Raw genomic sequence first — 18,918 nt, 5'->3', positions numbered from 1 at the left:
AAAAAAAGAGGAAAGATGCTTCGCGCGCTCGTTCGCGTGTGTTACCTTATTTCACGATCGTGCATCGTTACGCGTAACACGGAAAGTATCCCGATCTAGGACAAAACCCCACCCGCGATCCAGCGATCCATCGATCCCGATGGCCTCCGGTCTCTCTCCCTCTTTTTTCGCCTTACCTTCGCTTGTTTGTTCGGTGCCTTCCCTTTCGGTCTTTGGTCCTCACTGCCATCCGGTCGAGATCGACAGGGTTTACTAAGAGAGCACGCGTTCTCCAGAAACTTCAGTGTAAACCGCGCACTCAAACTCGAAGGATCATCGGATTCTTCCATTTTGACAGGGACGAGACAGAGAATTGAAGGTGCGAAAGACAAGAAAAAAAAGAAGACTTAATTAGTGCCCATTTCACACTACGCATTGAGGATTGCGAATTAAAGATTAGAATTCGACCAATAATCAGATAATTTTAATTTTAATCCGTTTTGTTCTAATTGGCTGAATTCTAATTCTCAAAATTCGCAGTCCTCAGTCTCTAATGCGTAGTATGACACAGGCGTAACTCATGCGAAATCCCGATGCGCCGTTCAACAGTTTGAGTGTGATCTCCTGCGTCTTCAGTATATCAATCCGGCAGTAATCGATCGCGATTTTCAGTGTTGCTGATCAGAAATCCTTGTGAAAAACACAATGCGGAGTAGTGGTGTTCTCCTAATATCGTTCGCGCTCATAGCGCTCGGAACGGCAAGTAAGTGTGATTCTTGAAAACAATCTCACGTATTTTTTATAAATTTTTGGAACTGACAATTGAAGCATGTGATTTAATATATCCTGAAGTATTTTAAAGAGAAAACATTTTCTGTTCTTTTTACACTGTTAAATTATATCCAATTGAATCATTTCTATTGATCGCCAATCCTTAATAATGCTCCTACTCAACATGTCGTTTAAATTTATTTATGGAGTTAAACTAAAAGAGTGTATTAAATTGGACTCAAATTTAGTTAATTATTATTTACTAAGTGCAATTACAGAAATGAATTGCTTTACATTTTGACATCTGTAGAAGTTATTATAAAAATAACAAAATGTTATTTAACGCAAGGGTTTGGGTTTATCATTGTTCCTTTGATATTTAACAGTACACATTATGAGAAATATAAATATCAAACTTAAAACTTAATAATACATTTTTAAATTTTAACAATTTATTTATGTACAATTTAATTATAAATTTTTAATATAATACATTAAATCATTTATTTTAAAATAAATTTTAAAAATATTTTTGTTAATCAATTTAATATATAAAATTGACGATACATTGAATAATTCTGCACTTATTGGTTTATTTAAAATTATATTAAATTATAAAAAATAAAATGTTTATTGTTCCCCGTCGATTAAGACTCTTTTCAATTTTGATTTTACTAGTGAAAAGCTTTCATTTTTAATCGTATATAAAAATTATTTATATTTAGATATTTCTATGTTAACCAGAATTTAACTGAAAAAATATGGATACAAATATAACTTCTATGCACGATGGAAATTAAAAATTTTTTAAATAAACGTTTACGGAACGAATAAAAAATAAAAAAATGTTTTATTTTTCATGTAATTTCGAATATTAGGTAGAAACATAAATAATTAATTTAATAAAAGAATATATAATGTATTATTCGAAACATCTAACTTTGATTCGGCCTTTTTTTTATCGTATTTGATGGATTTATACATACGGTCGTTGCCTAAAAATAATGTTTATAATTAATTAACATTCAGACCAGTAATTTCTATATCTCAATAAGTACAAGATAGTATATTATATAGTCCAAATCACAGGCATTTATATGTATACGAGAGGTCTAAACACGTAATAGATACAACGTGTATCAGATAATTTTAGTTGTGATGCTGATAGACGTTGTCATATACTGTATGTATAGGTTTTTTTAACGTTATTCTTCAACCGATTCAAATCGTATTTGATAAATGCAATATTAACGCAAGTAAAATTTTATACCATACTTACGTTTAAGAAACGTACCTATAATATATCAATATGTGTTCATTGGCATGTGAATTAAAATTTTTTATACGCAAATAACTTTTTAAAGGAATTAATAAATATCGGAACGTTCTACCTTAACTTTGATGATTTTAAAGAATACACGTTGACATAAATATTTCCAACCCAATAGATTTTTGATTAAGTTACGTATTTCCGTAAATAAGGTGAAAATTGAATAGTACATTCACAGAATTAAATAGCACGCATCGACGAAATGTGAATAAATACAATGCGAAAAATGATCTACCGATTACGTTACACGCGTATCGGATACGCTGCGTCCTTTAAAGCCTATTCTACAACTACGTTAGCGTAGTTGTAAGTGGTTGTGGTTGTAAGAATTGACCAATCATAGTCGAATATGAAAAGAATATTCGACTGTAATTAGTAAATTTTTACCACTTACAACTACGCTTATGTAATTATAGAATGAGCTTAAGGTTGAATTATGCAACTGATGATCATTCCTGCGATAAGGACGATACCATTTATATCATCAATCGTGTGCATTGGCACATGCTCGAAATTCCGATTGTACCTTCGAGCCCGATGTAAGTCGAATCGATCTTATGAATAAAATGCGTGCTTTGATTTAATAAAATTAATTTTCTACAGCAAAAAGATAAAACATAAAATGTATGGTACGCTTTTGCTTTTAAATAAATTCTTTTGCATCTGCCTTTAATGAGAAATAATCGTCTCGCTTTTACCTGTCTAATTAAACGTTTAGTAAGCGCAAGTCGCACGTGGCATAAATGACATTTGTAATATTTATATGCGAGAAAATAATGTTTACATTTATGTGAAGAATTTTCGCAAGCATCGTACATCTGTACGCAACGTTTACGCTCAATCATAGGCGCGATAATTGCACACGGTTATTATCTTAATATATCCGGGACTGTTGATTATCAATAAAGCATATGCAATTCTCTTTTTAATCTTCTGCGGATCATCCTTTGAACGCTTCTTTCTTTTTTTAAAGAACTCACGTGACTATGCAAAAGACTAAGTATAGTCACAATCACTATAACGCACTGTGATCAATCGATGATGTCAACCGATTGAAACTTCCGCTTCTCTTGCTCGTTCCAACTAAATATTATTACATCAAATGCGAAATTGTAATGCAAAATCCAAATATTTTAATCTGTTGCAGAATGTCCAAAGAAAAAAACTTCGCCTGTCAGAGAGATTCTTTGCTATACTTCCATCTTCGACGCTAAGCTTCTAACCGGCTCTATGTGCGATTGTACCACTCTGGTGCATCAAAATCATGACGTGAGAAATCTTTCAACTTCCGGTAAGCGCAATATTCTAATAACAAGAGGTGCACTTCGAACCGTTCGAACCATTTCAAAATTTGAAATTTCGCTATTAGAAATTTGGACTAGTTAATACAACAAGATATTTGTAATAGGGGGAAGCAACAAGATTAGTTCAACACAAAGAAATATCATGAATATCAATAAGATTACGTCATATACATACGAATATAATTGATTAGATTTGAGCAAAATTTTTGACGAACTATAGGATTCAAACTTATCCCAAAGCGTATTATCAATTATACTGATTTATAAGGTTTTTGTTTCTTATTATCTAAATGGTAATCCTATTATGTATTTTTAGCTGTTGAAAAAGAATATAAAATTAAAAAGGTCTCGTCATCCACAGATTTTAAGAAATCATTGACTTTATTTTTTAAAAACTCTGGAAATTTAAACAAAATTTACACTTTTTTCTTTTATTTTACAGAATAAAATACACAAGAATTATTATTCAAATTTGAAAAACAGAAATCTTGTAAATCAGCGTTATTTGACATTAAATATCAGCAATAAATTTTTATATTTTAATATTTTATTCAAAATTGTTCATAAACAATAAAAGAGAGGCTTCATACCATTACATTTATTTTCATATACAATATCAAAAATATTTAAATTTCTCACAGCTATATATTATATAGGTATATTATGTTATGAATTTGTGTTATTGCATAAGAAATTAAAAACGGAGTTCTTAAAAATTAAAAGGTGAGGGAATTTTTTTGAAAGCAATATTTTTATTCAACGTAAAGTCTTACAAGAAACATCGACTACTTGTTAAGAAATAAAATATTGATCAAAATTTGTTGTTCAGTATCATAAATAAAACGTTCCAGATATTTCTGATTTGCGGAAATCTTTAAAAGAGATGAATCCACCTCTTCAGTTTGTAATTTCTATACACGATCCTGCGATGATACTCAGAAATTCCGCCATAATACGACAGGAAGCTATTGCTCGAATTATTACTATTATGAAAGAGGTATGGTATTTTCTATTTTCCATCTATCTATTTTACATCTTATTTTCCGAAAAGATGACTTAAAAATTGAATAATCATGTTGTGTGCGTGCGTGCGTGCGTGCGTATGTGTGTGTGTGTGTGTGTGTGTGTGTGAGAGATTGGATATATATTTTAATATACAAGTAGTCGTGAATGATTGAGTAGGTTAGTGTTAAGAAAATATTAATTAAGATAAACTCATAAAACAAAATTATTTAAATACAAATGTTAAATTGCAAAAATATACATTGAAGAGTTGATAGAAAGGAGTCTTTCCTCTGTTCAAGGTGGATGGCGTAGAACTGAATATAACGGCGGGCTCAAAGGAGCGTCTTTATAATTTTGTCAAAAGTCTCAAAGACGAAATGATTAAAAAATCTTACGACAAAAGGATTTTCATGGCTTTACCTATTAGATCGGAGGATTTAGCCAAGCAGTTTGACATTAAGGAACTCATGAAGTACGAATTATTTTCATTGACTCGTTGACACGAAACGTATTAGTGCTGGTTCGTCGACGGTCAACAAATTATTTTCATCATTGTTTTATCTTTCAAATTGTTTCTTTGTTTTGTGAAAATATTAAATTATATGATTTCAACTGATATAGATAGGACGAGTTCGTTTAAATAATGCATTATTGTAACGCAAGTACAACTCGCATGGCTCGTTGCCTTCTTACCTCTAATTAAAATTTTTAATTAACCCTCCGTGAACCAGGTGGGATGTGACACACCCCAACAAGATGAATTTCTATAACTTTCTAAAAAGTACCGAGCGCATGTTGCCAGTTTCGTGCAACTGGAGAGTGGATTGTTACCTCAATCATACTAAATTATAGTATATTTATGATGAAGTATAGCATAGGGTATGAGATGTACCCACATACATATGGTCCAGGTTGATTTTCTACCTGGTTCGCGGAGAATTAACTGAGCTTACTAATATTCTAACTTGATTTCTTTTCTATTAGGTATGTCGACCTATTTACACTGTCAACGGATTACATGACGGACGAAGACGGAGCCTTCGTCACCTTTCACCCCTCGCGTCTGATAGGACTTTTCGACATGCTAAATACAGACAGTTTGGTAGACTTAATAAGTGGATTAGGAGCACCCAAGCAGAAGATCATGATAACCGTGCCGGTCAATGCGTACAAATTCACTTTGGAAAATCCGGACGAGAACGCTCCAAGATCGAAAACTACGGAGAAGGAGCCTGCGTCAATCGATCGTAAAGAGGTGTGACGTATTTTCTCGAACTATGTTTGCTTATGATTTCAACAGTTTAGCTGGAAGAAATACGAGTCCGTCAAAGATCGCAATACTCAGAGAAAAAGGCGTAGTGCGCGCAATGGCTACTATAAAAATAATAACTATACAATTATACAAGTTTTGTATGTTAAATTAATGTAATAGTTGAGTAAACCTTTTTTACATTTATAATTGCAACAACTACAAAATAATTTTTTCAACTATAACATAATACAACTTTTATAGTTACATTATTATAGTTTCAATAATTATAAAATACATAGTTTATTCAAATATGTAGGTACATTTATTCTAGAGACCCTATAATCAGAGTCTGGCCACGACATAGATATCTCGTCTGTTATTGATCCGACATTTTTCTTCAATTCACGCCAGTTGTATTATCTAGCTTTTTAACAATGAATTGTTGCATAAAAATGCTGATCTATCCAACCATTTTTACTCAAAAAGAAATACTTAGTTATTATGTGAAACCGAGAAAAAATTGGACTACACAGAACTACGACGTATATTCAGTGCGTGTTTACTTATTAGCCAGGAACTACGAAGGAAAAACTGCCACATTTACAGCGTCACAGTGCCATTGCAGAGTGAGTAAGAATGAGACAGCACATATCCGTCTCTCTCGCACAATTTTGAATAAAAATTCCAGACATTTTCGAGGTCATACTCTGATTATAGGGTCTCTAATTTATTCTATAATATATATAAAACTTATACAGTTGTAACTTTTGTAATTACTATCACTGTTTTTCTTTGAATGAAATCTATTTTTAAACTAATCGATCTATGTTATAGCTCTGCGAAGCCATAAACAACGGGGAATGGATCGTAGAACGAGATGAAGATCTCACGGCTCCTTACGCATTTCAAAACAAAACATGGATTGCTTTTGAAGATAAGATTTCGGTCGGAATAAAGGTGTGTACGCGAATTTCCCAGTTGCTCACTCTTATGTAAAAAATGAGTTACGATGCCACTGTTTAAAATTAAATAGAACATTTTTCAAAATCTATTAAGCTTTTATAAAAGCAACCGATGTTTGTATTGTCTATACGTCAAAATTAATTTCAGGGGAAATACGTGTTGTTGCGAGACTTGGCGGGATTGGCCTTGCGAAATATAGAAAATGACGTAGAGACCGAGTGCGAAGTACCGCTCACGCAAGAAATTTATCATTCCTTCACAGAGTTTAAAAAAAAATCAAGACGAGCTGTACTCAGTGCGCTAGAAGATGAGCTTCATGTGTGTGTTTTTTGTGTGTGTGTGTGTGTGTGTGTGTGTGTGTGTGTGTGTGTGTGTGTGTGTGTGTGTGTGTGTGTGTGAGCGTGCGCAAAATTATTTTTATGTCAAATTACTGTTCCTATTTTTACTAACTCATTGAAAATTTCAGCAAATGCAATTTTCGTATCCAAATCATGCGAAAACGTCTAGCTTCCGTGTCACTCGAGTTGTAGACACGGAGGGGCATATCAGAGCCGTACGCGAAAACACACAAACCGAATTCATTTGCAGACATCAAGGTTACTTCGTCCATCCAAAAAGTTGCAATAGGTAGTTACGTACCCAGTGAAAAATGATAATGGAATCGTCGAATTGATGTGGATTCGACGTCGAAATCATCGAATCGACGTCGATTCCATTGTCATTTCTCACTGGGTATGACTAATAATAGTAATGACCATACAAGCTGGTTAAACCAAAAAAATCACTATACTAAACTTGGATTTCTTTATGTAGATATACCATCATGGTATACTATATCCAATATAAATAATGTTCTTTTACAGATTCTATCGCTGCGTGAAATTCAATCAAGCGATAGAAGACTATTCCGTTTTCGAATTCGATTGTCCAGCTGGACTATCGTTTGACGAACGCACGGAAGTTTGTGTTTGGCCAGGCTCGTTGCCTGAAGGCTCACCATGTCCTGGCAGCAGCGAGATTGCTCCTGTCACCCCGAAGAGATTCGAATGTTCTCAATCCGGTTATTATGCGGATCCACAAAATTGCCGTTGGTTCTTTGCTTGCATGGACTTAGGTGTGTTACATGTTTAATGAATTATTCATGCACTCATATATAAATCTTATGTATTATTCAAAATCGCTAAGGAAAGCATTATAATTGCAGAACATGACGTGTTAACTTCATCACATATTTATGTTGCAACATATTTATATATAATAGTATCTTTTCTTCAAATTTGCAACGCACACAAAATAAAATATTATATAAATTTATATAATTATGTTGATATTGACAGGTGGAGAAGAACTAATAGCGTTCGAGTTCCGCTGTCCGTACGGCTTGGTATTCGACGAGAAGAAGTTAGTGTGCGAGTGGCCTTGGCTGGTTCCAGCTTGCTCGGAATCTAGATCAGGCTACACCAGAAACGAATACAATTATGGAAGCTACACTCCAAGAACCTCTATTGGCGTTGGAGCTGGCGGTTACGTCACCAGCGGTTTACCGGAATACTCTGTGATTATGGGAACGGATTACTCCGACATGGATTATTCTAGAACAACCGGTGCTGGTGTCCACAATACAAACTATTTTGGAACCACTGCGGGAGATATTGGTAAACACCCTGGTATTTTTATTTCTGATCCTGGACATGTAGGACTGTCCAATTTAGTCGGTACTGATTATTCTAAACTCACCAAATATGGAGGAGCAGCGTCTTCTGTTCCAACGTACAGCAAATCACCCGATATACAGATTAGTTCGGTACCACTTAGTACAATCGTCGGAGAAGAACGTGGTGTAGAATATTCTACACCGAGCAGCAAAATTGACGATGGATATACTAGATATACTACTGTATCTCCTGGCCAAGGTGGCTCTAGGTACTCCGTATCTACTGGTGGATTTAACACTGGATTTGCAAATAGGGGATCATTGAGAGGAGTTGTTGCAGACTTTTCCGGATCTACATCAAGAGAGTACTTCGGAACCGCTAGTGAAAGTCATTTGAAGGAGCAAGGTGTAACTTATTTGGAAAAACCCATTTCAAGGTATCCTAATTTGGCAAATGGTTATGCAGGAAGCGTTAGTACGAGTAGTCCGATAATAGATACAAGTTATTCGAGAACTCCGGGAAACTACTTCGAATCTACAAAATTACCTGGATCCATTGATGTCCATGTACAATCTACTAGTCCTAAATATGATGGAACAACGAATGTATACGCAGGTTCCAGCACGCTTAATGGTTTCTCAACTTCTACCGGTGTCTATCCAGGAACAGCGAGACATCAACCGTCATTCGGTGAAATCGGCCCATTATTCGGATCTGTATCTTATCCCGGTGCTAGCGGCAAAATTGAAATAACAGGATCGACTGATAAAGAATACACGGGACCAACAGCATACGAAAGACCAACTAATGCAGAATATTCCACATCTACGGGCGGTATCAGCTCTGACTTTACTGAAAATGATGTTAATGTGTCAATTAAATCTGGAATAGGATCAAGTTTGCGCAGTACAACGAGTTCAAGTCAAATCCCAGGAACTGATTTTATTAGCGACGTTCCAAAATTTAAACTGGAAACGTCAGGAATTTCTACAGTTTCCGAGCAAATAAGTGTTACTCCTAGACCAACAGGCATTTCGACAAACTATAGATATAATAATGAGGAAGAATATACGATCCCTGTATTCATACAACACGAAGAGCCCTCGATTTATCCCTCGATTGGAATAACTGGAGTCGGAGGAAGAGGCCACGTCGGAACGACTGGAACGAGTGGAATTGGTTTAACAAGTGGCTACGGGAAAACTAATTTAAACATAAGTATCTTTGGCAATGAGATTCCTATTGGTTACGATATGCAGAAAAACACTCTTAGTGCTATTCAAACTGGAGCTGCTAGCAGAGACGGAAGTAATACTGGTGACTTCTTTTCGGGGACCGTATTCAGTCATAGAAATGTTCCTGGAGCGGTGTTAACTCCTGCCATTAACCAAAACGTTATCCTAACCGGAAGAGGTCGACCTGGTTATGTCGCCCCTTCTGAAACAGCGGGATATGTGAGTAGCGATGTGAAGACTGTAAACGTTGGATCAGCTAGTCCAGAAACTCTAGTATACGAAAAATCCGGAACGCCAAATCCTACGATTCTGATAAATAGTCCTTCAACTGCCGGTGTCTTTTTGAAAGATAACTTTACTCCAAATATTAACATCTTCGGACAAACGGCTCCTGAAATATCTAGAGGTAGTTTCATTCAACCAGATTCGACAATCGAAAGTTCGACCCATAAATCGTATGAATCGCAATCAACTTATAACGGCATCGGCAATGCCCCTGCGAGAGGTTCAATTACCTATTCGAGTAGCACTCCAAGCGAAGGCTTGATACCTACAGCTCCTCAAAGCTATAGAACTGATGAAGGACGCAGCACTGTTACGTACAATTCCGTTTACGACACTAACAAGTATACAAAGAATGATATTTCGGACTACAGGCTAACCAGCACTATTCTTCCCGATTTAATTGTATCCGGTAGAGTAGAAGGTACTGGTGACATTTACGATTCTAGATTCGAAAACTCACCTACTTCAGAATATTCTTTGAGTAAATCAGCTGTTTTCACACCAAGTGGATTTACGAAGACTGGTCCAACCAGGACGGGTATAACCACTGCTGTTCTCGGAGGTGGTGGTAGTTACTCAATAAGCACAGGTGATCGTAGGCCTACTTATAGCCCCGATAATATCAGCGAAAAGGCATTTGAAGGGAATGTCGCTGGATATACTAGTACATCATCTACTGACGGTCTGTCCATCAGTTTAACTCCATCTGGCTATTCCTCGAAAGCTGTACCGGATGCTCCGAGTGGTCGCTTCACTGTACAATCAGCTACTTCCGACTACTCGTATCCTAAGCCAACCATTCAATTTGGAACTAGCGGTGCCACGTTCTCTTCAACGCCAATTGTATTGGCTGGAAATAATGTACCGAATAATGTACCGGTCACGACGTCGACGCCGTCTTTCAGCAGCTTACCAACGTCGACAATCAGACCTGTAACTCATTCTTCTGAACACCCAGAAATTTATAAAACGACTCCTTTCGAATCGTTTAAGATTCCGGTGGCTGTTCCAACCGTCAGACCTGTGATCGATACCGGTTATAAGATCTCTCGACCGATCTCTCCGACAACCATTCCATTGTTAAATGATGATCAATTCATCGAAAGAACGGGCGGTTCTCAGACTGCATCAGTATCCATGTCTAGCATTGGTTTAGGAGTGCCTTTTCAACGGACCGATTCAAGCGGCCAGACAGGTTATAGTTCCTCGTTGGGATACCTCCCACCAAAGTCGACTGAAGCTGGCGTGACTGCGTCCACCACGAAATACGACTTATCTACAGTAACGGCACAACCAGAGCTCATCGGGATAACGTATAAGAAACCTTTACCGATCTCCGACGTTATGTACGGTCCTTCCTCGTTCCAATCGCCAACCACATTCAAGCCTTCCAACATATATTATTCCAGCCGAGGATTTTCGACTACTCCGTTTTCTCTAGGGACAATCCCTAGAGGTGGATTTGGGTCTCCAACAAATCTGGATATTTCAAGAGATAAGATCAATAAACTAATTACAAACTGTGACAGGGGCACCGTCAAGTACACGCCACCCGAGTATGATACCTATTCAAGTTCTGAATTTGGCTCAACCTCGTCCAAGCAATTCACTTCATCATTGTCTTCTACGTCATCGTCATTCTCCCCAAAGATCGACAAAGACTTTGCTGTCACAACGCCATATGGCATTCAACCTTCGACATTCTCATACGAAGTTACTACAAAGTCACCTACTGAAAACAAAGGCAAAGTCATCGTCAAGTGGAGCGATCTTCATCCACTTCTTTTAGGTAAACTTGGGGCAGAGTGCACGTGCAAAGCCGATCCCTTTGCCAATCTTCGCGGTCCAGGAAAGAAACAGATCGATTCTTCCAAGGGCAAGGTGAATCTGGCCAACTATGACTCTTCTGAAATCTACGTCGATCTCGGCTACTCTGAAGAGGATGATTATTCTACCAACTACAACGTTTTCCCAGCGCAGCCCTTCAAGATTAGTCCACAGGAAACGACGGCCGTTTCGACCAATGTACCATCATCCTCTTACTTACCTACGATAGATGCTAGAACATCCGCGAGGGGTTACGAGTCTCGTTCGGGTCATCGAATGGGCAAAAAGTTGGAATATGAAGAGGAAAAAAAAGAAGAAAAGGAAGAATATGATGACGATCCTGATCAGATAATTAACGGTGTCACCGATTGCGCTAGGCCAGGTCTCTTCAGACATCCCGGCCTTTGTAATAAATTCTACGCTTGTCACTGGGATCAGTGGAAGAAGAAATTCACGCTTCACATCTTTAATTGTCCTGTTCACTTAACGTTTGATTCAAACGAGAGCGCGTGCAACTGGCCCAGTAAAGGACCAGCTTGCCAAGCCAACAATTTATTAGTGTAAATGCGTCATTAGGCTTTTATTATCGGTTGATCAGCGTCTTCTTTATATCCTCATAATGTTCCTTCTAAAATTCTTTTATACATATATAATAGAATAGAAGAAATCAAAATCTAATTGTATATTTTTAAATCACTTTTAATACAATATATTTTAAAATCATTTTTTAGATCGCTTAGTTCGGAAAACCAATTTGCTATTACACAATAAAACGTTGCGAGTGCAGTAGATAGCATGTTATTGTAAAAATAACGAGTGATTGTTACTTTCACGCGAATTCTCGGCCTTGGATTTCTTTCAGAATTTATCTTAACACCCAGATTCCCAAACGTTTGCATTGAATAGCATCGATAAATATCTCGTTGAAGTGAATCTCTTAACATCGAAGAGGAAAGTCATAGGAAGGTGGAGACTTGTTGAGATGTGAAAAGAAAACCAAATTCAAGGAGATCGAGGTACTGCAGGAAAGCGTCGTTGAAGTGAAAGTAGTCCGTGCTTGTCGATGCAAATCGCAAAAAACCGTTACATATCAACGTATACCATTTATATTTCTATATTCCGAATTTATTTAAAAACTATTGAGTCATTTTATGGTTTCTACATAAATTTAGAATATAAATGGATTTTTTCCGTTTAAATTAAACTATATCGATGAGTAGATGAATTTTTTCGTTCAATCTTAACGACAATCATATATCAGCAGTACGTTTTTCTCTGATAAAATTAATAAGGCAAGAGAAAGTCGAATTTTCAGAACACAAATAAATAATAACGTTTGTACTGTATTTAATTTTTAAATTTACATATTCTATAAAAATTTCGTGTTTTCTGAAAATTCGTGTAGGTTAAAAATGCTTCTTATAATATGATGAGTGACCTAACGTCTCTTGCTATTGTATCTGGCATAACGATATCGATAACGTACTGCACGACTGATATTCTTCCTGATCGAATTCGCGTTTTTCCTTTCCGAGTATCTTGATAACTTCCTGACATTCTTGAGATAATTATTTGTTTTATATACTATACGTATACTATAAGCTTGCCTTGATTTTCCGTTCCTATCTTATCTTTCCTGTTCTCACAAAATATAATTTATCCTTTGCTTATTAAGAAAACATAGCGATAATGTCAACGACTACTCTTTCTACGGTTTTGACAGCACTTTAATTACCGTGCCATTTACCAAGCGGTTAATTAAGTACTGTTATAATTTTAATAAAGTAATAAATTGCAACCAAGGTGTATTTTCATTTATTAGCAAACTGACCTTTATCCTACTGAAATATTGTAATAAATTATTTTGCAATTCAGTGCAATTATTAAAATTGCATTGGATTACAATTTCAACAAAAATATTACAAGCCATTAATATACATAACATTGAAAAATTTATATCAAAAGGTATATTTAAAAATATATTTTCTGACATAAACTTTTTAATATCATGTATTAATTATATGTAAAGATACAGTAAAAATATTAGAAATATAGCAAATTTTAAAAAAGAGAGAGAGAGAGAGAGAGAGAGAGAGAGATATTTAAAAAATATTTTTATTATATTTTATTATAAAAGCACGTATTATGCTCCTTTACAAAGGATTATATTATGTGTTTATACCTCTCTGTTTTTAGACTTTTCCAGTTCAAAAGTTAAATAACAAAATGTTGTCTTAATTAGATAAATTTTGATTTATATCCGTTTATTTTTCAAAATTTATCAATCGTATCCCGTTGCTTTTAGGACATTTGTGTCGAAGAAGTGTGATAGTTCTTTTAAAACCTTCCTCTCGCCGATTGTTATGAGAAGCCGTCACTATCTAGCCAACTAACTTACCAGCGGCTGGAGTAGGGTCGCGATTACCAATTAGTGAGAAAGAGAACACTTATTGTGGTGAAACAAGACGCAAAATGAAAGAAAAGGCTGGTGTCGACACGCAATTCACTAGTCGAGCTAGAAGGTGATATAAAGGCGTACAGAGGTCCGATTCGATCTGATTTGTCTTAACATCAACTGAGAAGCAATCTAATAGGGCGAAATTCGTCGCTGCCACACCACATTTTACCATCATGTAAGTCTGTTATTTATTTTACTGTTATTTGATAAAGAGTTATTTTCCCTCAGTTTCATTAGGTAACGATTGTAATGCTCTTTATCGTGTTGTAACGACCATACCGTTTCTCCATTTCAATGAACACATAATTTTAAAATCAATCTTAGGTCCAGTTGCATTAATGTAAGATTAACTTTAATCTCGATTCAATTTACTCTTTATCTTTTCCTAATTCTAAGAAGTAAGTCCTAGACTCAGTTTTTTATTATCTGGTTAATTTGTGATTTGGCTTAACCTGATGTTTGTCCAATGGACTTCATCTATGATCCGATGATGTCATGGATTATAGATGGATAAAGCCCATTGGGTGAAACATAAGGTTAAGCTTAACCACAATTAAGTTAACCAGATAATGAAAAACCGGACCTTAAAATAAGTGAAACCGAGATCAAAAAAAGTTAATTTTATATTAAGAAAATCGGGCCTTATTCTATTAGATTATAAGCTAATTTTTAATTATAATTTAAATTTTTCAACATCAAGTTTTTTAATGTTACAATCAAGTACAAATAATTTTTGAAAAATATTTAACAAATAAAGATTAAATTTAAGAATTAATTGAATTTTCTTCCGTTTTATCCCCTGTCATACAATTGTGAATATAATTAAATAATATCGATCAAACATTTTATTATTTATTTCTATAACAATAAGATATAAATTTAGTAAGCATAAAATTTTGATTTACATGAAAAAGTTTTCAAAAGACAATTGCAATAACAATATAATAGGAATACAAATCAATGTAAATAAGTGCAGGAAATAAAAATGCGATAGTCGTCAACCTTGCAACTAGCATCACACTTCGCAGTTCCGATTACTAATAAATCAATACAAATGATTTCTTTATTTATCATTACTGGATATTTTTCCTGTATTGTAATCGCGTTATTGAAAGGCAAGCTCAAAATATTATGCACAGTGCGTTTCGGTCAATAACTTGATTATTTTTAGCTTCAATCACGCATACGTATTAATATATTTCGCTTTCTTTTAGCGACAAAAATCGATTTGCTTTATGTGAACACAAATTTCATATCTCGTATCAGAAAAAAAAACATTAAATTTTTATATTAAATATTACATTGTAATACTTACTATTTACAATAGCAAAATTTGAATATCTGACTTGTGCTTATAAATTATGTGGTGAAAACATAATATAAACATTTTGTATTGCAAATAATGCAAACAATTTATGAAAATGTTCATTAAATAAAGAAACATTCAAATTTCGTATATACCAAATTTCATTACTAAAATTAATTTCTGATATTATTACATGTTATAATCTATTCTTCAATTATCATCAGAATGTTTCATGAAAGTTATGAAAACTTTTTATATTTTAATATATTTATCCAAGCATAAAATTAATAACAACAATCTTTAATAGGATCTACAAAAAAGATTGTATCATAAAATAGAAAATAAAAGATCTGCAATAACTTGATAAAAAAAAAATAAAGGATACATGTGAAGAAGACGATAAATCTGAGACTGAGGAATAGCCGCAAGCAGTGAAAGTAGCGCAATCCACCGACTGAACTTTACCGAGAATGGTCACATTGGCGATTGAACGTCAGACGAGCAGAAAAAGAAACGATACGAGCGTAAAAAAGTTCCTGCGCATGCCACATGACGTATTGCATAATAACATGTTGTCGCCTCGTGCGCATTGATGCTAATTCCCAGTATTGTAATTCCAAATCGCAGTTTCATCTTGGATCTATTTGTAGATCAGAATGGATTTATTTGTAGATATGTATTCAAAGATCCAACTAATTAATTTGCACTCTATTCTCATCAAACAAATGAGATTTTTTTAGCAAGTTACATAAATTCGCTTTAAAAAAAGTTTTCTAAGCGTGCTTTTTACTATAAAGTATTAATTTGGGATTATCTAGCAAACAATTCAATTTGTATAATTTACCAAAAGTTGTTAAAAACTAAAAGCATGACATATATAAAGTGTATTTATTAATACATATATACAGGATGTCCGAAAACTGACGATAAATATTTTAAAGACGGATTCTTTTTAACATTTTCAAATGAAAAGTGTAATACAAAAATGAGGCTATGATAGTTTTTATAAATGGAAAGAATTTAAATTTGAAGAACAGAGAGCACTGACATTTTTTTGTTATCCCTGATTGCGCGCGACATTCTAGCGATTCTAGTCCCTTTATTCATAATTTTAAAACTATTCTCATTTGCAAACTGTCATAGCCTTGACATTTTCGTATTAGACTTTTTGTCTTAAAATGTTACAGAGAATCTGTCTTTAAAATATTTATTGTCAGTTTCGGGACACCCTGTGTAATTATTTTTTATTACTTATATACAATCAAGTCAAGCCTTGCTAATTATTGTACATTCGCTCATTTATATGAGTAGGGTGGTGTGGACGGTACTGATATTGGCTGCGGTCGTGTTGACCGATGCAGCGGTACCAGATCCACCAGAAAATTCCGGCATCACCACGATCGGCTCCAAAAAATTAGCAACTGCCGCTGATTGTGCCGGACTTGTCGCCTTCTCTGCAATCCAAGGGTCAGTAAATGTGAGTAAACCACGTAATAATAATATAATATGTAGCACGTCCAGTGAAAGTTTTCTTCAGAACTTTCATACGAATTAGAACACTTTTCAAATAAGATACTGAAAATTTTCACATCTTTCTTATAAGAATATTTCATATACAGAGTATTTGGAATTTAAATGTCAAAACTTTGGGAGCGTGTAGGGGATTGATAAACTAAAAAAAAAAAGAATCCTGAAATATGCTCGTTTTTGCTTCGTTTTGGAGAAAATCGCAAAAAAGATAAAACGTAGTTTTCATTTTTGTACTGTCTCATTTCTTATTCACGTTGTACTTATTCACTTGCTTAATGTAGATATGATACAATCAAAATGTTGACCTCTTGTCGCAGAAACCATACGCGAAAACTATATCAGCATATTCAATCAGCATATTACAATATATGCACGCGGGATATTGTGACAGGAATAATTCACTCGATGACTTCTGACGAGTAACTGACGAATTTACAGGAGAAAGGCAGAAATGTAAATAAATAAAAAAAGTTTTTACCTAAAAATGGAATTATTATTATTGTTTTCATGCACGATTTCATGCGACGATAATACTTCAGAGGCAGTGCGAGAACGAAGCAACTGTGTAGTTTTATCTCTTTTTTGCAATTTTCTCCAAAACGTAGCAAAAACGAGCATATCTCTACTTTTTTTCTTAGTTTAACGATCCCCTACTCGCTCCCGAAATTTTGACATTTAAATTCCAAAGATCCTGAGTCATGAATTCTGAAATATTCTAAGATTTCCAAGATTTCTCATTTTATAATTTCTTAAAAAATACCATTATCTTTTTCAAATTTTACAAGATTTTATCAGAAATTATGGAATATGAGAAATCTTAAAATTCAAAATTCACATATAAATTTCAGAATTCATATATATGAAAAAATATAAGAACATATATTTGCCAACAAGGATTTATTTTATTTTATTTTATTTAAAAAGTAACCTTAATTTTAATAGAAAAGAATAGAAGAATTTTTTGATGATAGAAAAAACTAATTTAACTCCCTCGAAATAGAACTTAGTTTTAAATTCTATATATTTTTATGCATTTCAAGAATAATTTATAGGTGTAAATGTATACAGGAAGCTAAGCTCGTCCTCGACGAGACGCTAGTAGACAAGGGAGTCGGTTACGCGGCGCAGACAGGTATCTTCACCACGCATTGTCCTGGCCTCTACCAATTCAGTTTCGCCGGATACGGTAGCACGGATCTGCGGCTGATATTGAAACGCAAACTGAACAAATCCGACAGTTGGAGAACGATTATCAGCGCTGGTCCAGGCGGAGGAAGCAATCTCGTCCTGCTAGATGTCGAAGCCGGTGATCAACTTGCCGTCTTCGTTGAATCCGGGAAGATCACCGACGGAGCTAGCTTCACGGGTCATCGTGTTTATAAAAGATAAACAACAATCTTGAATAAATTCAGGATACCGATCACAATTATGGAAACAAAATTGATGTTATAATCTAAAACTCAGTCTAAAATGATTATTGATATACAAAGATTGAAATAATTGACAAAAATCTTGAAATATTTTCAGTTCAAAAAAGTGTATTTAACAAGAAAAATTTGTAAGATAGTCGTTGTAAAGTTTTGAATATTTTATGACTCATTTTTTATCTTTTAAAATTTTAGTAATATATTTTAAATTGGATCTTTTAAAATTATAAAATATCTGATTAAAATTATAAGATACTAAAACATAATGTCATACTCTCAAACCGCCAGAGTATCATTAAATGCATCTAAAAGCAATTACAAAGCAAAGAAAAAAAGGATTGAAACGCTTTTGCAAAATCCAAGTTTTTTTTCTACAAACAAGAGTTTTGCTTGTATACTAAAATATAGTTCCTGATTCGTAATTCTAAAACTTCTCGATGAACTTAACGTTCTGTGATAGCTATTTCATTTCGGAGTCAAAAATTTAATTGATTTTTATAATTTCTTGAAGTAGAATGATAAAATATCTAATTAGTCTATACATCGAACTTTTCCGGTTTCTAGTTTTCGCTTTGCATTTCTTTCAGTTCG

The 18,918-nt window shown here is 34.4% G+C and overlaps 1 protein-coding gene across 1 annotated transcript; it reads left to right on the top strand.

Annotated features, from left to right (window-relative positions):
- Positions 1-206: 206 nt before the first annotated feature.
- On the top strand, positions 207-18,411 carry LOC108729219 (uncharacterized). The gene is made up of 14 exons (XM_018458226.1): positions 207-358; positions 551-742; positions 3,228-3,371; positions 4,236-4,381; positions 4,689-4,861; positions 5,374-5,644; positions 6,476-6,598; positions 6,752-6,922; positions 7,071-7,231; positions 7,468-7,718; positions 7,942-11,361; positions 11,461-12,166; positions 16,682-16,847; positions 17,969-18,411. The coding sequence occupies exons 2-14, from the start codon at positions 685-687 to the stop codon at positions 18,287-18,289; spliced, it is 6,111 nt and encodes a 2,036-aa protein (XP_018313728.1). The 5' UTR covers positions 207-358; positions 551-684; the 3' UTR covers positions 18,290-18,411.
- The last annotated feature ends 507 nt before the right edge of the window (positions 18,412-18,918 follow it).

Source organism: Mycetomoellerius zeteki, unplaced genomic scaffold (assembly GCF_001594055.1).
Source record: "Mycetomoellerius zeteki isolate Tzet28-1 unplaced genomic scaffold, Tzet1.0 scaffold707, whole genome shotgun sequence".
NCBI classification, from domain to species: Eukaryota; Metazoa; Arthropoda; class Insecta; order Hymenoptera; family Formicidae; genus Mycetomoellerius; species Mycetomoellerius zeteki.
Note: the sequence above shows the minus strand (reverse complement) of the source record. Positions and strands in the feature narration are given on the sequence as shown.